General features: G+C 44.5%; 2 protein-coding genes across 2 annotated transcripts in view; one reads left to right on the top strand and one right to left on the bottom strand.

Moving 5' to 3' along the window:
- Positions 1 to 15,867, bottom strand: part of LRRC17 (leucine rich repeat containing 17) — a 39,221-nt gene extending 23,354 nt beyond the window's left edge. The window contains exon 1 of the mRNA XM_062212307.1: positions 15,571 to 15,867. The gene's annotated coding sequence lies outside the window, so the exon portion shown is untranslated. The remainder of the gene's footprint in view (positions 1 to 15,570) is intronic.
- FBXL13 (F-box and leucine rich repeat protein 13) overlaps positions 1 to 20,838 on the top strand; it is a 251,473-nt gene that overhangs the window by 120,838 nt on the left and 109,797 nt on the right. Inside the window, exons 11-12 of the mRNA XM_062212179.1 lie at positions 1,134 to 1,234; positions 15,501 to 15,630. Of these exons, the coding sequence (XP_062068163.1) occupies positions 1,134 to 1,234; positions 15,501 to 15,630 (231 nt within the window). The remainder of the gene's footprint in view (positions 1 to 1,133; positions 1,235 to 15,500; positions 15,631 to 20,838) is intronic.

Genomic DNA, 20,838 nt, shown 5'->3' with positions numbered 1-20,838 from the left:
ACCAGTTTCGTTTCCAAGTGTAACAGAGGCTCCAACCTGCAGGTTTTTGTTATTTTTAGATATCCATGACTCTCAGAAATAGCTAGGATGGAATGTTAAACACTGGTGATTCTGCTGGAAAAATAAAAACAACTTTGCCATCTTGAGTGCTGTCAGAGGGTGGCCCTGTGACCCTGCCAACTTCTGCAAACTACATGGCCTGGCCGGGGTGCAGAGGTGCCCCTAATGGCCCATTCTTTTCAGTACAGATGTAGTGACAAACATTGCATGAACCACAAGTACTTAACACTGGCTGACCTGCTGATGTTCCTTGGGAGATTCATTAACCATCGTTAAATAAATAACATGCTGTCACTGACTGTGTTCAATAGTTACCTAGAGAAGTAGCTCATTGTAATCAAACCTGGCAATTTACGTGGCCCGACAAATTTCAATTTAGAGCCCAAGCTGGAAGCCACTTTTTCTTCGCACAGACTCACCATTTTCTTATCTCACTTTCAACTCCCTGGGAGAAGGTTGCTTCAGTATTTGAGATTCTCTCCAATCCTGTCACCAACTCTAAATTCGATGCTCATTCTGTAGGTAGTCTGTATTTTTACTTCCGCCTTCTCAAACTTTTCAAAACTTTGATGAAAATCTTTCTAGCTGTTTTAATATATTTAGTAACAGAATCACAGAAACTTAATTCACACACACACCTGCATATAATTATATGTGTGTAAATATGGATTCACTTTTAACGAAGTCCAGTTGTTTGAAAGCATTTTCTATTGCTGTCTTTCAGAGAATAACTGTAGGAAGGTTTTTTTTTTTCTTTAATGCTTTTACAAGTTTTAAAATGGATCCACTTTTTAAATCCCTATCCTGCATCTGCAGTGTCAGGGTGTTTGGAGGTAAAATTTCCCATTACAGAGTTGAACTTGCAGAGTTTCACAGTGTAAGAAGTGTCCCAGTGATGGACTGGGACTTGATTTCCAAAAAATTTAGGGGGAAAGTGGAGTAAGAAAACTTCAAGCAAAACCATTTGCTATTTGATTTGATTTCAACCAATATCAAAGGTCCAGGGAGATAATGGGAAAGCTGCAAAGCCTGTTAGAGTTTGTTAAGATTCTTCTCCCTGTTTTGTCATGCAGGATGAGCTAATGAGGTACATTTCTGAGGGCTGCCCTGGGGTCCTGCATCTCAATCTGTCGAACACAACCATCACCAATAGGACCATGCGACTCTTGCCAAGGTAATGTGTGTGTGATTTTTTTCTTTTTAAAGATTTATTTATTTTACTTGAAAGTCACAGTTACACAGAGAGAGGAGAGGCAAAGAGAGAGAGAAAGAGAGAGAGAGAGAGAAAGAGAGAGAGAGAGAGAGAGTTCTTCCATCTGCTGGTTCACTCCCCAGTTGGCTGCAATGGCAGGAGCTGTGCCAATCCAAAGCCAGGAGGCAGGAGCTTCTTCCAGGTCTCCCACGTGGGTGCAGGGTCCCAAGGACTTGGGCCATTTTCTACTGCTTTCCCAGGCCATAACAGAGAGCTGGATCGGAAATGGAGCAGCCGGGTTTCGAACCAGGGCTCATATGGAATGCCGGCACTGCAGGCGGTGGCTTTACCCACTATGCCACAGCGCCGACCCATGTATGTGTGATTTGTATTGCACTGAAAATAATTATGCTCGTGTGGCTCTGGCTTGCTCTGGTGTTCCCCAGCAGCAGTGCTAGCCTGCCTCCACTGTGGCCCCCTGTCCTGATGACAGAATCACTGCTTTCAAGTCCCCAAACTGATGTCTGAACTCTCCCCACTTGGCAGGCCCAGGCGACAATTGGACTTCTACCTTGGCTGGTGTTTGTTACTCTTGTAGCCAAGCCCAGTAGCTTGAGTAGGACCTGACCCCCACCTGCTTTCTAGTCCCCCTGGGCATTGGAACCTGATCCCTAAATGCCAGTCTGGTGCGTGGGACCTCTTACAAGAGAACCCCAAATTCCTGCCCCCCTAGGCTTTGAGCTCTGCCATCCAGACTCCTTGCTGCCATGCTCTGTGTATATACAGCGAGCAATCTGGACACGGATGTGGCTTCTCCTCAGCACTCCTTCAGAGAAGGGATGGAAGAATACAAGAGTTGGCTGGATAGTAAAATTCATCCCATATTTCTGTTGTTCAATTAGTCTTTAGTTTCAGTACGGGAAAACCAATGAGAAAGAATATATGATCATGATGGGAGATATTCAAAAGTTGACTTTGGGAAAACATTTCTCAAACTGTTGTGGAAGAAGAGCTATTTTTGAGAATACAATTTTATGATTTTTTTTAAAAAACCCAGACATTTGGAAAAGGTTAAGTAGAGAATATTCTTGGGTGGTAATTTTATCTTGTGACTCTAACCATTTTCTGCAAATGAGCAAGTCTAAAAAAAGTGACCCCATAGTGTCTGTTTATTCCATTAATTGAGCTGCTGGATTTTATTTCATTAAATTTATCAAGATTTCTTCTGATAGCTTTAAATATAGAAGGCCTTGGGCAGGCACTGCAGTACAGCAGGTTAAGCTGTCACTTGGGATGCCTGTATGCCCTACTGGAGTGTCTGGGATTGAGTCCCCCTGCTTCTGATACAGCTGCCCGCTAGTGCCCCTTCAAGGCATTAGATGATGGCCCTGTTGTGTGGGAGATCCAATTGGAGTTCCTGCTTCCTGGATTCCGCCTGGCCATCTCCAGCTATTGTGGGCATGCAGAGAGTGAACAGACGGAGGATCTCTTTCTCCCTCTCTCCCTCTTTCTTTCACTCTTTCAATTAAGTAAATAAGTTGGTAAATAAATAGATTTAATATTCATTTACTTATTTTTCTTATATGGTTTTTAAAATTCAAATATGTGTATATAATCAATCTAGAATTTACTTTGGTAAATGAACAAAACAATGATCTAAACCAGGGGTTAACAAACTATGACTTAGGGGGTCCAAGTCCTGTTTTTGTGCAGTCCATATGCTAAGAACAGCTTCAGACTTCAAATGTCGTTAAATACTTGTAGCTAACCAATTATTCCAGCATCATTTATTGAATAAAATAATAAAATAAGCCTTTTATCAATATCTAACTCTTTTATCAAGTGAGGTGCGATTCCTCCTAATTTATCTAAAATTCTTATACAGAAAATAAATACTTAAAGCCCATCACTTTCTAGTATATTTCTATGCGTTAACTTCATGCGTGTTCTTGAGGATGTTTTTGTCTACTGTATCCCTCTGGTGGAAAATGCTGCGGAATGATGAACCACTGCTGCTCGTCTCTTCCAGCTCAGTGGTAGCCTGGGGTTATCAGATCTAAGAGTGTTCTACAACACTAACAAATCAAGGCTTGATTTTTTTTTTTTTGTTTCATTGATTGTCCAGACTTGAGAAAGTGAAAATTTAATGCAATTTAAAAGTGTGTCACTTCTATAGCTACATCTTATGAATAGCAGAAAAAATCTGTGGAACTACTCTTTCAGTACTTGAAAACTATTTTTGGATCCAACGGAGAAGACACTTCATTGATGAATGAGTGAAGTCTGGACATACTGACTTTGCTATTTTACTTTTGTCTTAATAATGTAAATGAAACAGTTCATATGGGAACTATACTCAGTCTTTAATTGCAACTATTGGTTGGCTAGCTACATTTATAAGAGTTTCGGCCGGCGCCGCGGCTCACTAGGCTAATCCTCTGCCTTGTGGCGCCGGCACACCGGGTTCTAGTCCCGGTCGGGGCACCGATCCTGTCCCGGTTGTCCCTCTTCCAGGCCAGCTCTCTGCTGTGGCCAGAGAGTGCAGTGGAGGATGGCCCAAGTCCTTGGGCCCTGCACCCCATGGGAGACCAGGAGAAGCACCTGGCTCCTGCCATCGGATCAGCGCGGTGCGCCGGCCGTGGCGGCCATTGGAGGGTGAACCAACTGCAAAAGGAAGACCTTTCTCTCTGTCTCTCTCTCACTGTCCACTCTGCCTGTCAAAAGAAAAATAAATAAATAAATAAAGAGTTGCATTGGCAGAAGCCAATGGAAATGTGTGAAAATTAATTGGCTGTGTGGAATTCACAAGAACAGAGTTGTGTACTTTATTATTGTATGTAAGTTGTATATTACACATCCTTCAGAACACAATAATTATAAAAATAGTAAAATACAAACTTTTGCAGTGAACTTAAATATTTTATATGCATATATATTTTATTTACTTATTTATTTGAAAGGCAGAGTGACAGAGAGAGAGAGAGAGTGAGAGAGAGAGAGAGAGACAGAGAGACATACAGACAGAAAGAGACAGAGAGAGAATCTTCTATCCACTAGTTGATTTTCCAAATGCCTGCAGAATCCTAGCTGAGTCAGGAGCCGAGAACCCAACCTGGGTCTCTCGTGTTACTGGCAGGAACCCAAGTTTTTGGACCATTATCTGCGTTGCAGGAGCACTAGCTGGAAGCTGGATCAGGAGTGGAGGAGCTGGGCTGGAACCAGGCACTCAATATGTGATGCAGGTATCCGAAGCAGTGGCTTAACCTGCTGCACCACAATGCTTCCCCTACTTTTTTTTTTTTTTTTTGGAGAGCTAGTTATTAATTATTTATCACTATACCACTAACTACCCATGGGAGAAACTAGGAATTAATTTATGTTTTTACAATGTTCCATCTATCACAATCATAACATACTTATAAAAATATTTTGCAGAGGTCTTAAATCTCAATAAAATCTTGTTTTAGTTCACGTTGATTTTTCTTTATGAAAGTTATTCCTGTTTATCTTTCTTTTTTTTTTAAGATTTATTTATTTATCTGAAAGGCAGAGGCAGAGGAAAAACAGAGAGATTGTCCATCTGCTGGTTCGTTCCCAAATGGCCTCAACAGCCAGGGCTGGGCCAGGCTGAAGTCGGGAGCCAGGAACTTCTTCTAGGTCTCCCACATTGGTGACAGGGGCGTAAGCCCTTGGGCCATCCTCCACTGCTTTCCCAGGCCATTAGCAGGGAGCTGGATCAGAAGTGGAGCAGTTGGGACTCGAACGAGCACCCACATGGGATGTCAGTGCCACAGGCGGACGCTTAGCCTACTATACCACAGCACCAGCCCCCCTAGGTATCTTTCTAATTATTTTTATGAATGGTATCTTTTCTGATTCTGTTTTCTTGTTATATTTTCTAAATGGCCATTTTTGGTCTTGGGTATGAAGGTTGAATATCTTTAAAAAACTTTCCTCTGAATAATTGACTTCTTTCCTTTTAAAATGAAACATTGGGGACTGTGAAATTACTTCTAAATAAGAATTTGGGTAAAACTTGTAAGGTTTGATAAGTATTATTTTCATTTTCTAAGCAAAGTATTCAGTTTGTGCTCCTCTCTGACCTAACAATTATTCAGAAGTGAACTTTTGTTTCTAAGTGGCTTAAAGTTCTTTGATTAAACTTCTGTTTTTAATTATTTATTGTGATTCAGAAACGTGGACTGAATCATTTCTGCTTTTTAGAAGGTATTGAGATTTTTTTTTGGTTGATTTTATGGTTTCACCAAATCATGCATGAATGTCTAAAATAGAGTGTTTCTTTCAGAGGGCAAAATTTGTGTGTATGTGTGTATGTTTGTACGTATGCATATAAATTCTTAAAGGTTCATAGTATAATCATGATATGTGGACCACCTATTATAATTAAAGTTGGCTGAATTTATTTTTGTGTTATTTTATACGTAAAGATTAGTAAGTACATTTCATTATAGGTGATAGCTCTTATTCACATAAAATGATAGTCCTTATCCTAGTTGAAGTGTCTTTATCTTGAATTCTTTTTTCTCTATTATTAAAACCTTTGTAGGCCGGCGCCGTGGCTCAATAGGCTAATCCTCTGTCTTGCGGCACCGGCACACCGGGTTCTAGTCCCGATTGGGGCACCGGATTCTGTCCCAGTTGCCCCTCTTCCAGGCCAGCTCTCTGCTGTGGCCCGAGAAGGCAGTGGAGGATGGCCCAAGTCCTTGGGCCCTGCACCCCATGGGAGACCAGGAGAAGCACCTGGCTCCTGGCTTCGGATTGGCGAGATGCACCAGCCACAGCGGCCATTGGAGGGTGAACAACGGCAAAAAGGAAGACCTTTCTCTCTGTCTCTCTATCACTATCCACTCTGCCTGTCAAAAACAAACAAACAAACAAAAAAACCTTTGTTTTCTTTTGCTTGTGTGTGTGTGTTTAATATTTATTTGCTTATTTGAAAAGCAGAGATACAGAGAGAAAGGGAAGGATGGAAAGAGATCTTCTGTCTGTTGGTTCATTCCCCAAATGGCTGTAATAGTCAGGATTTGGCCAGGCTGAAGCCAGGAGCCAGGAACTCCATGGTCTCCCCCAGGGGTTGTCAGGGACTCAATCACTTCAGCCATCATTGACTGGTTCCGGGTTTATTAGCAGGGAGGCAGCCTCCCATATGGGACGCAGTGGCTTAACCTGCTGTACCACACAACACTCCCCTCCAACCTCCACCACCCCTAATCCTGCATTTTTAATATTTGTGTCATGGGGTTTTATACTTGTATTTTATATACAGGTAACTTCTGTTCCAAAGATGTCCACTGTTTGCCTTTTTAAGAGGCTAGTGTAAATGATTACTATTTCTTGTCAACATTGAGTATATTATCTAGTTTATATTGTCTTCTTTTACCTTTTGAGTTCTCTATCATTACACCATACTCAGTGTTTCTGTCTTTTGCTGTTACTTTTGTAACCTGAAGGCATCTGAAAGGCATGTGCACATTCTGCTGTGTGTTCTAACTCATGACTCTGTTTTTTGAAAGGATGCTTTAACACACACTCTCTATTGAAGTTAAGATGAAACAATACCATTTGGCTCTTAATGTGTTTGACGAGAAAGAAAATGCATTTCATCTCCCCTCTACTTCTCCTTGAACTTGATGTCTCTGCTTCCACTTCCTTGTAACGAGCTTATTCATTTTTTTGACATTTACCTTTTCTTTTAATATTAACTTTTGATGTTTGAACTTAATATTAAAATCCTACTTCTAATGGTTATACAGTCATAACCAGTTTAGGCCATTCATTGATGGTCATTTTCCCCCATAATTTTCTTATTCTTTGGTTTTCATTTTGTTGCATCCTATGATGACTGTAAATCTAATTTTAGAAACTCTTTATCAGGGAAGATGCATCAGTATTAGGTTCTCGGCCACTGATCTCTGAAAACGACTGTATCATTCTTGAATCACCTCCTTTATCTTTAAAATCCCACAAATGATGCTGTGTGAGCGTTGATATTTCACTTTAAAGAGAAGTGTAAAGCCTGCCTGATTTTTCATTCCCTTGTTGGTCCCTATTTTTCTTTCCTGCCAAGATGCTTGCAAGATTTTCCTTTCCTCTGAGAAATTAAAGACTCTCCCCAAGCTTTTAATTATGTTCTTCCAATTAATTTCTTCCCCTGGAGCATGGTAAACCTTTTGAAAATTGAAACAAAATTTTTTTTTTCCCAGTCAAGAAAAGCATTTTTCTTTTGAATGCTCCTCTCCATTTGTTCAGGGGCTCTCCTAAGAAACCTCTTTTACTTTTCTTTTTTTGACAGGCAGAGTGGACAGTGAGAGCGAGAGACACAGAGAAAGGTCTTCCTTTGCGTTGGTTCACCCTCCAATGGCCGCCGCAGCGCTGCGGCCGGCGCACCACGCTGATCCAATGGCAGGAGCCAGGTGCTTCTCCTGGTCTCCCATGGGGTGCAGGGCCCAAGGACTTGGGCCATCCTCCACTGCACTCCCTGGCCACAGCAGAGAGCTGGCCTGGAAGAGGGGCAACCGGGACAGAATCCGGCACCCCAACCGGGACAGAATCTGGTGCCCCGACCGGGACTAGAACCCGGTGTGCCGGCGCCGCTAGGCGGAGGATTAGCCTAGTGAGCCGCGGCGCCAGCCCCTTTTACTTTTCAATCAGATTTTCTTCCTGTCCTTCAAAGCTGTCATCTCGTGTTTCCCGGTCTGCACCTCTACACACATTCCCAGGAGCACACTGCCTTCTCTGTAGCAGTCCTTCCTACAGGGCCCCAAGGACGGCTGTGTTCCTGGAAGTGGATAGCAGCTAGCTGGGCAGGGGCAGAGTGCAGGGTTCACTGATCTCCTGGAGTACATGACTCCACCAGGGCTGATGTTAAGCTACCAGCATGATGCCACTGAGTGTAGAATTGGCAAGAGGTGCTCACTAGCATGGACTCTTGTGAGCTGGTGCCAACCAGCCCCAGTGACCATGGTGGGAGACCCTAGAGGCTCCCAAGCCCTTGCAGGATGTCATTTAGGCCCTGGGTCCTCTGATGTAAGACATGATTACTCAGTGCTCTTCTTTCAGCATTCCATTCCTAGATAGATGTGGAGTCTTCAAAAGTGTGTGAAAAATTCAGATTGTGAAAAAAACATGCGGAGATGTCAAATTTCCATTGCACCAAAATAGACTTATCTTTTAATTCCATTTTCTGTGAACTTTTTCAGTATCTCATAGAAATAAATTTATGTATATATTTATGTATATATGTATATGTTATGTATGTGCACATGCACAAATGTGTATATATATATACATACATATATATAGAGAATGAGAGAATTATAAAATCCACATGTGAAAGCTGGAATTTACAAAGTAGATGATTTCAGAGTAGCTTAGATCACATTATAATTAATTAAAACATTTTGAATGCAAATATCACATTGTTTTGGTTATTATAGCTTTACTGTAAATAAAAGTTTGTTTATTTGCATTTACTTGAAAGGCAGAGAGATAGAGAGAGAAAGAGAGGAAACCTTCTCTGCACTGGTTCACTCCCCAGATGCCCACAATGGCAAGGTGGAAGCCAGGAGCCAGGAACTCCACCCAGATCTCCCACGTGGGTGGCAGGGACCCAAGCACTTGAGCCATGACCTGCTGCCCCCAGGATGCCTTAGCAAAAATCTGCCTCTGAAGCAGAGGCGGGACTCAGTCCCAAGCACTCCAATGTGGGATGTGGCCATCCCAAGCAGTAGCTTAGCCCGCTGTGCCACACCTGCCCTTGACGTTTTTAGCTGAATATATATTTTTATTCTAATCATACTCTGAGGTAGACGTTTTCCTCCTCTGAAATTTAACATTATACTATAATGAGACAGAACTATTTAGGAACATTTATTTTACAAATGAAGTTGTATCCTCAGTTGGCAACAGAAAAGCAGAACCCAAAATAAGAATATTATTTTGTCTTTAACCTCCAGTTCTTGCCTTGAAGAGAACATTCAGAGGGGCCGGTGCTGTGGCGTAGCGGGTTAAGGCGCCACCTGCAACACTGGCATCTCATATGGCCACTGGTTGGAGTCCTAGCTGCTCCACTTCCAACCAGCTCCCTGCTAATGTGCCTGAGAAAGCAGTGGAAAATGGCCCAGGTCCTTGGACCTCTGCACCTATGTGGGAGACCTGGAAGAAGCTCCTGGCTCCTGGCTTCTGACTGGCCCAGCTCTAGCTGTCGCGGCCATCTGGGGAGTGAACCAACACATGGAAGGAAGATCTCTCTCTGTCTCTCTGCCTCTACCACTCCCCCTCTGTAACTCTGCCTTTCAAGTAAAATAAATAAATCTGAGAGAGAGAAGGAGAATATCAAAATAAATGCTACTTTGGTACTGATGTTTCTTGTCATGTGGAAAACATTACACTGACTTATCTTTGATAAAACTACTTTTCATAATATTCTCTATTTTTACTCTGTTTTCCATTGTTTCCAATATGTTTGAATACGTGGAAGTGTTCTTTAAACAATAAATAACCAAGGAAATGTTGGTTGTTGCAGCTGTCATTCTCTCTGCATTGCTTTTGATATTTCTTTCCACAGAAATCATTTTCCAGGAGAAAAATGTGATTTGTTTGCCTTTCTTGGCAACACTGATTTGCCGATTTTTTATTTGAACATTTTCCTCACTTTGGGGACTCACTCAGTTTCCTTAAAGTTGGAAATGAAGGCTGCCCACAGCTCATGCCCATTCCAGGATGTTTTCTGTTCCTAAATTTTCTGGAACTAGACCTGTGGCCACAGCCCAGATGGCCTTCTCAGCTCCGTTTCTGGTTCTACCTCTGGTCTCTTCCCTTCAGACTTATCCTGGAACCATCTTCTTGTCGTGTCTAGATGCTTCCCTCAGTGTTCCATAACATTATCCAATTGAACTCATCTCCCCAGGCTTTCCAAGAGAAGCCCTTAACTCTGACCTTCTGACTGCTACGTGTTTCACCTTCTCTACAGTCTCTTTACTAAGCTACAACCTTTAACACTTCAAGTTGAGCCGTCTGCCAGAAGTCCAGGGATTTCTCCTTTCCCTGGCTTCTAACAGCAACTGCATTCACTTATCCACCATGTGGTGATGAACTACAATGTGCAAGGCATGCACATATAGTGGGGAGTAAACATATCAGGTTTTAAAAATTTATTTGAAAAGATAGACAGAGACAAAGAAAGACACACACACACACACAGAGAGAGAGAGAGAGAGAGAGAGAGAGAGCACGCGAGCAAGCACAAGAGTGCTATCTCCCACCTAGTGGTTCATTTCCTAAATGTCTAAACAGGAGCCAGGAGCTCAGTCTGGTGGCAGGGACCTAAGTACTTGGGCCACACCTGCTGCCTCCCAAGGTGCACATTAGCAGGAAGCTGGAATCTGAGCAGTGTCCCAAGGGATCTTAACCACTGCCTTGAATAGCTGCCCCTCTTTGTTCTTTAATGGAGTCTTGTATTGCTATGTTGGAGTGGTGACTAATTACTTTTCCAATGATGAATTAACCCTTCAGTTATTGACAGAATGTTGATGATATTATTATATATTGACAGAAGCTATCATGTTATGCAGTCTCACCAGTGCCCATCGAAGATAGGCAGACAGAATAAGCTATTGTCTTGACTGGACAACCCCAAGGCCCGCAATTATGAGGTCATATCACCCCACTTAGACTGTCTACAGAATTCAGTTACTTGAAACTGCCTTTGTGGAACTAAAGAGCAACACTCAATTCAAAAGAATCCATTTGCGAATTCCCATTTGCAGACTGGGCTATGTCTTGGTTATCTTTCAGAGAAATTTTCATTTAAATACGTAATTCTGCACTCCTTGGAGCAGTAACTCCCTCAGGTGTTGGAGATCTAACACAGACTTATTCAACTCTTTCATGGAAAACATCCAAAAGAACGGAAGGAAAAAATGATCTCTGTAGTTTCGATAAGAATTGTAGGCTTTAAAAGATCACAATAGTAGCAGACAAATATATAAATCACAAAGGAAGAATCTACCCTCCATAAGAAATAGTTATCAAATAATCAGGAAAAGATTAAAAAATAAGAAGAGGGAAAAAAATAGGCAGCAAACACTGTGCCTTGAAGCTGAGTTGTAATTATGAAGTGGTCTCTGGGCTGGGAAAATGATGAGCCAGGTCTTACTCATGGAGGAGCACGTTTCCTTGCCAAAATTCAGAATAAAAAAGAACAGTATTGCATAAAGCTTGCCAAGTGCAGCTCTGCTGTTGGTTGACACTTTTCCTATCCCCAGCAGCTCTGAGTCTGCAGCACTGTCAGTCCCTAGAAAGGTCCACGGGGCCAGTCCACATTCCTGTGCTTGGCTTTCAGGCTGATGGCTCCCAAAAGGCTCAGTCTGAAGAGAGCCACCCAGGGAGTTCAACCCAGAAGTCATTCAGTCTAAACCAGAGGTTCTTAAACTGGGGTCAATGAATTCTTCCCAAAGGAGCATGGAATCTAGGGATTCTGTAAAGTTTATTTTTAACATATATTTATTTTTATCTACTTGAAAGGGACACACACACATACACACACACACAGAGAGAGAGGTAGAGAGAGAGAAAATCATCCATCTGCTAGGTCACTTAAAATACCCAAGGCTGGGCCAAGAACTCAGTCCTGGTCTCCCCACAGGTGGTAGGGGCTCAGGTACTTGGGCCATCACCTGCTGCCTCCCAGGCACATTAGTAGGGAGCTGGATCTGAAGCAGAGGCAGACCTCAGTGCCAGCCACTCCAATATGAGATGTGGGAGTACCAAGGAGAGGCTTAACCTGCTGTGCCACAGAACTTACCCAGGGTTCTGTGAATTTTGTTGTGTACGTGGGGGGGGGAGGTTGTTTCTATTTTCACTAAGCTCTAACTAAAATGTAGGTAAAAACCAGAATAGTATCAGTCCCTGGGACTTCCATCCATATAAATTAGAAATATACTCCTATTTCATTACAGTTGTTCTGTGTACTTTGAAATATCATTGGTACTCTTGACTACTTCTTATTCTCAGTAGTCATTAGAACTGCCAATAGATGCTGTTATTTAACAGGCAAACAAAGAAGCACATAAATCGCTATTCCACTGACTTGGTTTATAAACTATTTTAATAATTTACATTTCAATGTAACTGGCTGCCTTTGTAATCTTACATACTTTATTTCATGCATTCAAAAATGTTACTCTGGGGAAGGCATTTGGAGCATCAGTTAAGTAGCTGTTGCGACGTCCATATCTCATATTGGAGTAGCTGGTTTGAGTCCCTGCTCTGCTCCTGATTCTGGCTTCCTGGAAATGTGCACCCTGGAGGCAGCAGGGGATGACTCAAGTGCTTGGTCTGTGCCACCCACTTGGGAGATTCAGATTGAGTTCTAGGCTGCTGGCTTTGGGCATCTGGGGAGTGACCCAGTGGATGGGAGATCTCTGTCTGTCTGTGTCTCTGTCTCTGTCTGCCTTTTGGGTGGATTTAAAAAAGAAATTAAAAGCTTGCTGAGAAAGGGACCTCACTGCCAAAGGTGTCTATAACATAGAAGCAGTTAAGGGACCCAGCTCAATTCTCTTTTTTGGTATTTGTTAACTGATCAAATGGATTCAAAGAACATGGGCCAAGGTGTAGACCCAGCGTGGCAGATCACCCATCTCTAGGAATCATTTGCAGCACTCTTAGCACATGAATATTTATTCTATTAACAGAAGAAAATGCTACAAGTTCCACAAACATCATTAGTGTGTTATTAGTGCCTGGCATAGTAGTAGCAACAAAAATGGCATGTGGGCTTTTAAAGTTTCTATCATGGTCCCTGCCGATTTTGATAGTCAAAGCCACCCTCAAGTTAACACCACAGGGCAAGTGTTTGGCCTAACAGTTAAGATGCTGGTTGGGATGGCTGCATTCCAGGTTTCAATATCCGCCTTTGCTCCTGATGGCAGCTTCTGCAAATACATACCCTAGGGAGCAGCAGTGATGGCTCAAGTGATGGGGGCCCTGCCACCAACATAGGAGACCTGCATTGAGTTCCTGGCTCCCAGTTCCCAACCCAGCCTGGGGCTACTGCAGACATTTGAGAAGTGAGCCAGCAGATGCATGATCTCTCTGTCTGTCTCTCTGTCTCTTCTACTTTCTCTGCCTCTCAAGTAAATAAAAATCTTAAAAGAATATCATTATGTTTATGTTCTCATGTAGTTATCACACCTCTGATGAAAGCAAGCACATAAGATTATGTCCATGTAACACATGAGAAAAGTAAAGTCCAGGAGAGCCGGAGGCTCACAATAGTTCAGGGTAAAAAAAAAAAAATCATAAAATCATTATCTTCACCTGGCAGGTGGGGGAGCAATTTTGGAGAGGTTGGAGAGATGCAGTAAGTGGCCGGGCTAAGATTCGAATCCAATGTGGTCAGGTTCCAAAGTGTGTTTTCCCCTGGGTGGCGATGCCTGGCTCACTACTCCTCTCTCCAAGTTAGAGAGCTGGCTGCAGGATTGTTCAAAATGACTCCTCCTACCCCTACCCCGAGGAAATCATTCTTTCCTTAGTGGAATCACAGGCTGCGCTCCAAGGAGAGGAAGGGAAAGCTTGTCCAGAGCTCTGGCCCCACTCAGGGTCCCCGGGTGGCCGTGGTGGCCGTGGTGTAGGAATGTGAGAGCCGCTCTCCCCTTCTTGGCCCTGCCCACCCAGCCCCTGGGAATGCAAGACATCCCTCTCTGTTCTGTCCAGTCTCACTTGATCTTAGCCAAAAGGTCGAGAAGAGATGTGTCCAATCTCATAGACACAACCATTCCCAGAGGGCCGTGGTGTTCTGAATCAAATAATTCAGTGTGTAATAGAAATCGTTAAACCATCCGGATGTATTTTTCAGATGTTAGGAATACATCTGATGGACAGGCAATGCCTGCATAGCTTGTTTCCCATTTGTATGGAAAGTAAACTTTATGGTTCATCTGTAGGCTTTTTAGTTTGCTGTTACACTGTTATAGATGCTAAAACAAGGGCATGTTGTTAATTCAGTTACAAGAGCAGGCAGTAGTAGGAGTCCTTACAGTTTTTTAAAAATTTTACTTGGGAAAGAGGGAGGGGGGAGAAGAAGAGAGGGAGAGAGGGGGAGAGGGGAAAAGTGGGGGGAGGGAGAGAGAGAGAGAGAATGCATGAAAGAGAACTCCCATCCCTTGGTTCACTCCCCCAAATACCCCAATGGCCAGGAGCCAGGAACTCAACCCAGGTCTCTCACAAAAGTGGCAGGAACTTCCAAGGTCCTCATTGGCAGGAAGCCGGGGCCAAGGACTGGAGCTGGGAATTGAACCCAGGCATCCTGATGCAGGACTTGGGAGTCAACTGCTAGGCCAAATGCCCACTTTCGGCACTTTTGAAAAATGCCAGGCTTAGGAGAGCTAAACCTCCGTGCAGCACGACAGACGCATCTGAGCCATTTTCCGTCTCCCGGACGCTCTCACTGTGGCCGTTGTGATAATGCTGTGTTTAATCTGTCTCAGCTCCAGCGAGGCTGACAGCTTCTGATGTCGTTCTTAGGCTGCTCGTGTGGCGCCCACTCCTTTGCAGACTGTTCTTAACTCACGTCTCAGCTCTATGTGCCGGTCTTTGTTTCAAAGCAACGGAACCAGGACTGACAAAGCCATGCATAGCTAAATCTACTTTTCCAAACCATGTGCTTATCAGATCCACTGCAAGAGCCTTCACTAATTGATTTTGGCTTCTTTTTTGCCCCCAAGCCCCATGTAACAGTTCATCTCCGTTTCAATGTTTACCAAAAGCTTGCCTTTCTAAACATTGTGCATGTTATTGTGGTGCTCCAAGAGATCAAACCCTAAAAAGCAACCAGAAAGTAAACTCTAACTTTGGTTTCAAAAGCAAGCTAACTCCCAAACAGTATGAATGCAACCTTCCCCTTGTCAAAAAACCACACACACACACACACACACCAAAAACAAAACAAAACAAAACACTGTGCCCCAGTCAACTTTCTTTAAAAATGTAGGCACATAGTGTTTAATTATTGCACTTGAATTCTAATTAGGCAGTATCTGATATCCTACTGCAGCCTCCCTTAATGAACAGGGGGAGATGAGCGGTAACATTAAGCTGTCGAGCATGTGCAGGGAGAGAAGGCTACTTTACAGTGTTACTTCTCTTTGTTGTGTGGTTGAAGAAAGGCTTGAGCAAAGAGCTGCAGTCTGATCGCACGCCTCCTCTCTCTGCTTTACTCTGTCTTCAGGCACTTCCACAACCTACAGAACCTCAGCCTGGCTCACTGCCGCAAGTTCACAGACAAAGGACTACAGTACCTGAGTTTAGGGAATGGATGCCACAAGCTCATCTGTCTGGACCTGTCCGGCTGCACGCAGGTTCGTCTTTCAGCCTTCTCTTCCCTGCAGCAGGCGAGCAAGTCCCTGGGAGGATGGGCTACATGCCGCCCTCATGGTGTTATCCCAGCGCTGTGCACGGACTGCAGCACACTTTTCCGAGGTTTTAAATTACACGGCCACAGCTGCTTCAGTTTTCCCCAGGAGCTCCACTATAGGCTCTTGGCTTCCTTCCCCGGGAGTGGCACACCCACAAGCAGGCAGAGCTCATTGGAGGAGGGAACAGACCGCTGTGTGCACACGCTCGCTCCCAGCACAACGCGCGTCCCACACGCCAGAGCTCGGAGACTTGTGTGTCCTCCCAAGAGCTGAACAAAGGGAAAACCTCTGCGGGAGAGGGTGCACAGGGCTCCCAGAAAGTCAGTGCACTCCCCAAGGAGGGGTTTGGGGAAAATGCTGCCTGTGATCAACGTGAGAAAGGAAGTCTGCACAGCCAAGATCTGTGATTTTAAACACTGCACTCCCGCCTTGGGCTGAGTACAGTGAAGACTCGAGATCTCCATGGGAAAACGTTTTAAGCTGAGAGAAGCAGATTAGAAAAGCTGCGCAGGGAAAGGGGGAATGTGGTGGAGGATCAAGGGTGGCGCTCTGCAAGTAGTGGGTGCCTCGGTGGTAGCTTCCTCTGCTTTCATGTTGAGAGATCCAGGCTGTGATTCTTTTTAAGATATATTACCTATAATTTGAAAGAGTTAGAGAGAGAGAAAGAGAGAGAGAGACAGAGACAGGAGAGAGAAAGAGAGAGATCTTCCATCCACTGGTTCTCTCCCCAAATGGCCACAATGGCTGGGGCTGGGCCAGGCCAAAGCCAAGAGCCAGGAACTCCATCCAGGTCTCTCATGTGAGTGTAGGGGCCCAAGTATTTGGGCCATTTCTTTTTTAAAAGATTTTATTTATTTATTTGAGAGGTAGAGTTGCAGACAGTGAGAGGGAGAGCCAGAGAGTAAGGTCTTCCTTTTGTTGTTTCACTTCCTAAATGACTGTAACAGCCAGAACTGCACCGATCCAAAGCCAGGAGCTTCTTCTGGGTCTGCCACACTGGTACAGGGGCCCAAGCACTTGGGCCATTTTCTACTGCTTTTCCAGGCCACAGCACTGAACTGGATTGGAAGAGGAGCAGCCGGGACTAGAACCAGTGTCCATATGGGGTGCCAGTGCCGCAGATTAACCTACTTTGCCATGACGCTGGCCCTGGGCCATCTTCTGCTGCTTTCCCAGGCACATTAGCAGGAAGTTGGATTGGGAACGGAGCAGCCAGCACTCAGACTGGCACTCAGTGAGACAGGTGGCATTGTAGGTGGCAGCTAAACCTGCTGTACCACAATGTGAGCCTCTAAGCTATAATTCTTTTAACATTTTTCCAGCCCTCTGTGAATTTTTTGGGTGTTGGTTGGTAGTAGCCAGTTCCTTGACTTTGCCACAAGAAGGAACTAAGGAAAGAGTTAGAGAATAGTAACTAATGAGCAGCAGGTGTTTTATTGGGAAAGCAAATATGCACCCTCCACAGAGGGCAACTTACTGAGTGGAGTGGCCCATCTCTTAACTGTGTTCAACATTAGATGAGTTGTTTAATTAAATTAAAGGGGAGTTAAATTCTAACAAGGGGAAGGATTGCTCTTGGTTTTTCTGGAAGGGTGGGGAGTTAGAGATTTCACAGAATTTGGTTACTGCCGCTTTTCATTCCTTAGATGGTCCAGTGTTTCCTGTTATGGTGGCTAGTAGGTGTGTCATTTAGCATGCCAGGGTATTACAATGAGTTTGTAATGAGCTGTAGTCAATCTAGGTCAGCCTTAGCCCCCTGGTCCAGGTAGGGGGTCTGTTTGTCTTCAGAGTAAAGGAAGTCAAACCCCTAACCTGCTGGTCTTGGGAGCATAGTGATCTCAAGTGGGCAAGGGTTGTATTATTTTCACTCTAGGCTCTTGTCATGCATGAAGACACATATTCGAAGTCTTGATACAAATAAGTACACAAAGTGACAAAATTTACTTAAAATGTGAGAAAGTGAACACACACACACACACACACATGAGTATAGATTGCCCCACAGAGAGAAATACCTGTCATGAGTGGGCAGTGGGCCAGAAGATTGCCCAAAAGGAGAAGGAGAGAGAGAGGGGACACACACACACACACACACAGAGAGAGAGAGAGAGAGAGAGAGAGAGAGAGAGAGAGAGCACCCTGCAGCCCCTCCCACTTCTATGGTAGAAGATAAAGCCAGCCTTTCCCAGTTGTAGCGCTCTCTCTCTCTCTCTCTTTTTGACAGGCAGAGTTAGACAGTGAGAGAGAGAGAGAGACAGAGAGAAAAGTCTTCCTTTTCTGTTGGTTCACCCCTCAAATGGCCGCCATGGCTGGCGTGCTGCGCCGATCCGAAGCCAGGAGCCAGGTGCTTCCTCCTGGTCTCCCATGCAGGTGCAGGGCCCAAGCACCTGGGCCATCCTCCACTGCCTTCCCGGGCCACAGCAGAGAGCTGGACTGGAAGAGGAGCAACCGGGACAGAATCTGGCGCCCCAACCGGGACTAGAACCCGGTGTGCTGGTGCTGCAGGTGGAGGATTAGCCTAGTGAGCCGTGGCGCCGGCCTCTCTCTCTCTTTTTAAAGATTTATTTTATTTATTTGGAAGGCAGAGTTAGAGAGAGAGCGAGCTAGAGAGTGCTTCCATCCGTTGGTTCACGCCCTATATGGCTGTAACGGCCAGGGTTCGGCCAGGCCAACGCCAGGAGCTTCATTCAGGTCTCCCATATGTGTGCAGGAGCCCAAGCATTTGTGCCTTCTTCCATTGCTTTCCCAGGTACATTAACAGGGAGCTGGGTGAGAAGTGGGGTAGCTGAAATATAAACCAGTTGTCCACATGGGATGCAGGTATCACAAGCGGTGGCTTTACCCACTATACCACAACGGTGGTCCCTGTTGGTCTTTTTTATAAGGTAGGGGGTGTTACCTCAGCAGATAGGAAGCCAACTGGAAATTATGTGGCATCTCCATACACTGAGCTCAATATCTGTATTTTCATGGCATCCTTAGGTCATGGATGAAGCAGATGCAGCCCGGGAAAGAGGGCATTTTGATTGACAAGTAGGAGGATAGAATTATGGGGGAGAGGGGGCTTGTGACTTCCAGCTCAGCAGATCTGTCTAGCTGCCTTCCTATTCCCATATCAGTAGGAACTGTTATCTCCAGATAGCTCATCTGCTTGCCCTGACTAACCTGTCTCCATGTCACAGAATGTTCACTATTCTCTAGGAAAAATATAATGGCATAGGTGATAACTGACTGAAGGTATTGGCAGTTACCATTTGTTGAGTTATTATCATATGGCAGGTGCTGGGCATAGATCAGATTTACTCCTCATGCAATACTGTGTAGTATGTATCGATTGTGTGCATTTAAAAGGAGACCAAGGTTCAGCGTGGTGGAATAAATTTCTCAATGCTGCACAGCTGGCACATGGTCCTGGTACAGCGATAGTCATGTGTTGGTAGGTATCTAGGAAGGCAGATGCCCCTTGGGAGCAGGGGGACACGGGGGCAGCATGCTTTTTTTTCCTCCAAGTTGTGAGAGATGGAGTTCTTGCCTAGGCCCCAGCACTGGCATACCATGGTTTCCTGCTGCAGTAGATGGTGGGGGAAGGTTGGGGAGGACTCTAAGCCTGGGATAAGCATGTCTAGAATTCTGATTTATTTAAAATCTACATAGACCTACATGATATGTACCTAGTTTGCTAAACATCAGCATCTACCATATGTACTGAGATGGCCTTAATGTCCCTCCCCAACTTGGATGAACTTTAGATCAACTTCTTCCTGATCTCCTTTTTCTTGAAGGATTTACTTTAGAAGACTTGGAGGCAGATGCTTGGCTTAGCAGTTAAAACACTTGTTGGACTGCTCATGTCCCAGCTCTGGTTCTTGACTCCAGCTTCCTACTAATGCAGACACTGGAAGGCACCAGCAATGGCCCATATGATTGGGAGATCTGGACTGAGTTCTAGGCTCCTGGCTGCAGCTCACTGCCTTGTGGGCACTTGGGGAATGAGCCAGCAAATGTGATCTCTCTCTCTCTCTCTCTCTGTCTCTCTCTCTCTCTCTCTCTCTGTCTCTGTCTCTCTCTGTCTCCCTCTCTGACTCTTAAAGAAAGGAAAAGAAAAATTGCCCATCACTTCTCAATTTTAAAAAAAGAAAAGTCAGAATTGTGAGTTCTTTTTCTGCCTCCGCTAAGATACAAATCTTTTGAAAAGTTTCTTGCTAAGGTTCTGTTGTTTAGTTTTGCTTTTACAACCCAGGAATGTCCTTCTTCCCCAAGGACCTGGAGCCGTCCCCTTGATACGTAATCATCAAAGAAGATAGTCCCTGTTTCCCAGTTTCTGTGGGAGGGCAAGAGTCTGACTTTGGTGGGCACCAATTAGCACACGCCGAGGGCCTAATCACAGAGAAAAATATTCGCTCATTCAGGAATCACTTAATGTGGGTGACACAGGGGCAGCCTCCACCATCCAGTGTTTTTCTGCTAGGGCCCCCCGGTGCTCAAAACCCTCCCCGCAGGCTGACTTACCTCCTTGTGCTTCTCAGTTTCTGCAAGGGAAGTGTTGTGGCAACACCACACACACACACACACACACATGTCCTAAGGTTATCTCAGACACAGGGAAGTCCCAATCAGAAGTTCCACTTCTATGACCCAGCACCCAGATATGCGTGCAAAATACTGTTTCTCAAAATTTTGAGCCAATATTTACAACTTTGGGGTTCACACACACACACACAATCAAATAGAGTTTTAAACTCTGTAAAAGCTGGAAGAGCTAGCAGGATTGGATCTGCCTTCCCCCAGGGCAGCACGGGGTGGAGCTGAGTCAGCCTCCTCTCCTCCCACAGAGGGCGCGTGTTCCCACCACTGTGCACACCCCCTCCACTCAGGAATGTCCACATAGGCATTTACCCTGGACTGGGACCACTTAACCACTTAATCACATTGCCTGCCTGGCCTCAAGTCAGTGTTTCTGACTGTATAATGAACAGAATTCTTGTCTTGATTATCCCTTAATTTTTAAGACCTAAACCGCAAAGAAGTTAGTATTTCACATCATTATGCTCTCACATCATTGCATGGAACAATGTTTCTTTCATTCTTCCTTCTTCCATTTCTAGTGCTTACAAGGTTTTATTTCAAAAGGAGAGAGAGAGAGAGAGAGAG

This window comes from Lepus europaeus, chromosome 1 (assembly GCF_033115175.1).
Source record: "Lepus europaeus isolate LE1 chromosome 1, mLepTim1.pri, whole genome shotgun sequence".
Lineage (NCBI taxonomy): Eukaryota > Metazoa > Chordata > Mammalia > Lagomorpha > Leporidae > Lepus > Lepus europaeus.
Note: the sequence above shows the minus strand (reverse complement) of the source record. Positions and strands in the feature narration are given on the sequence as shown.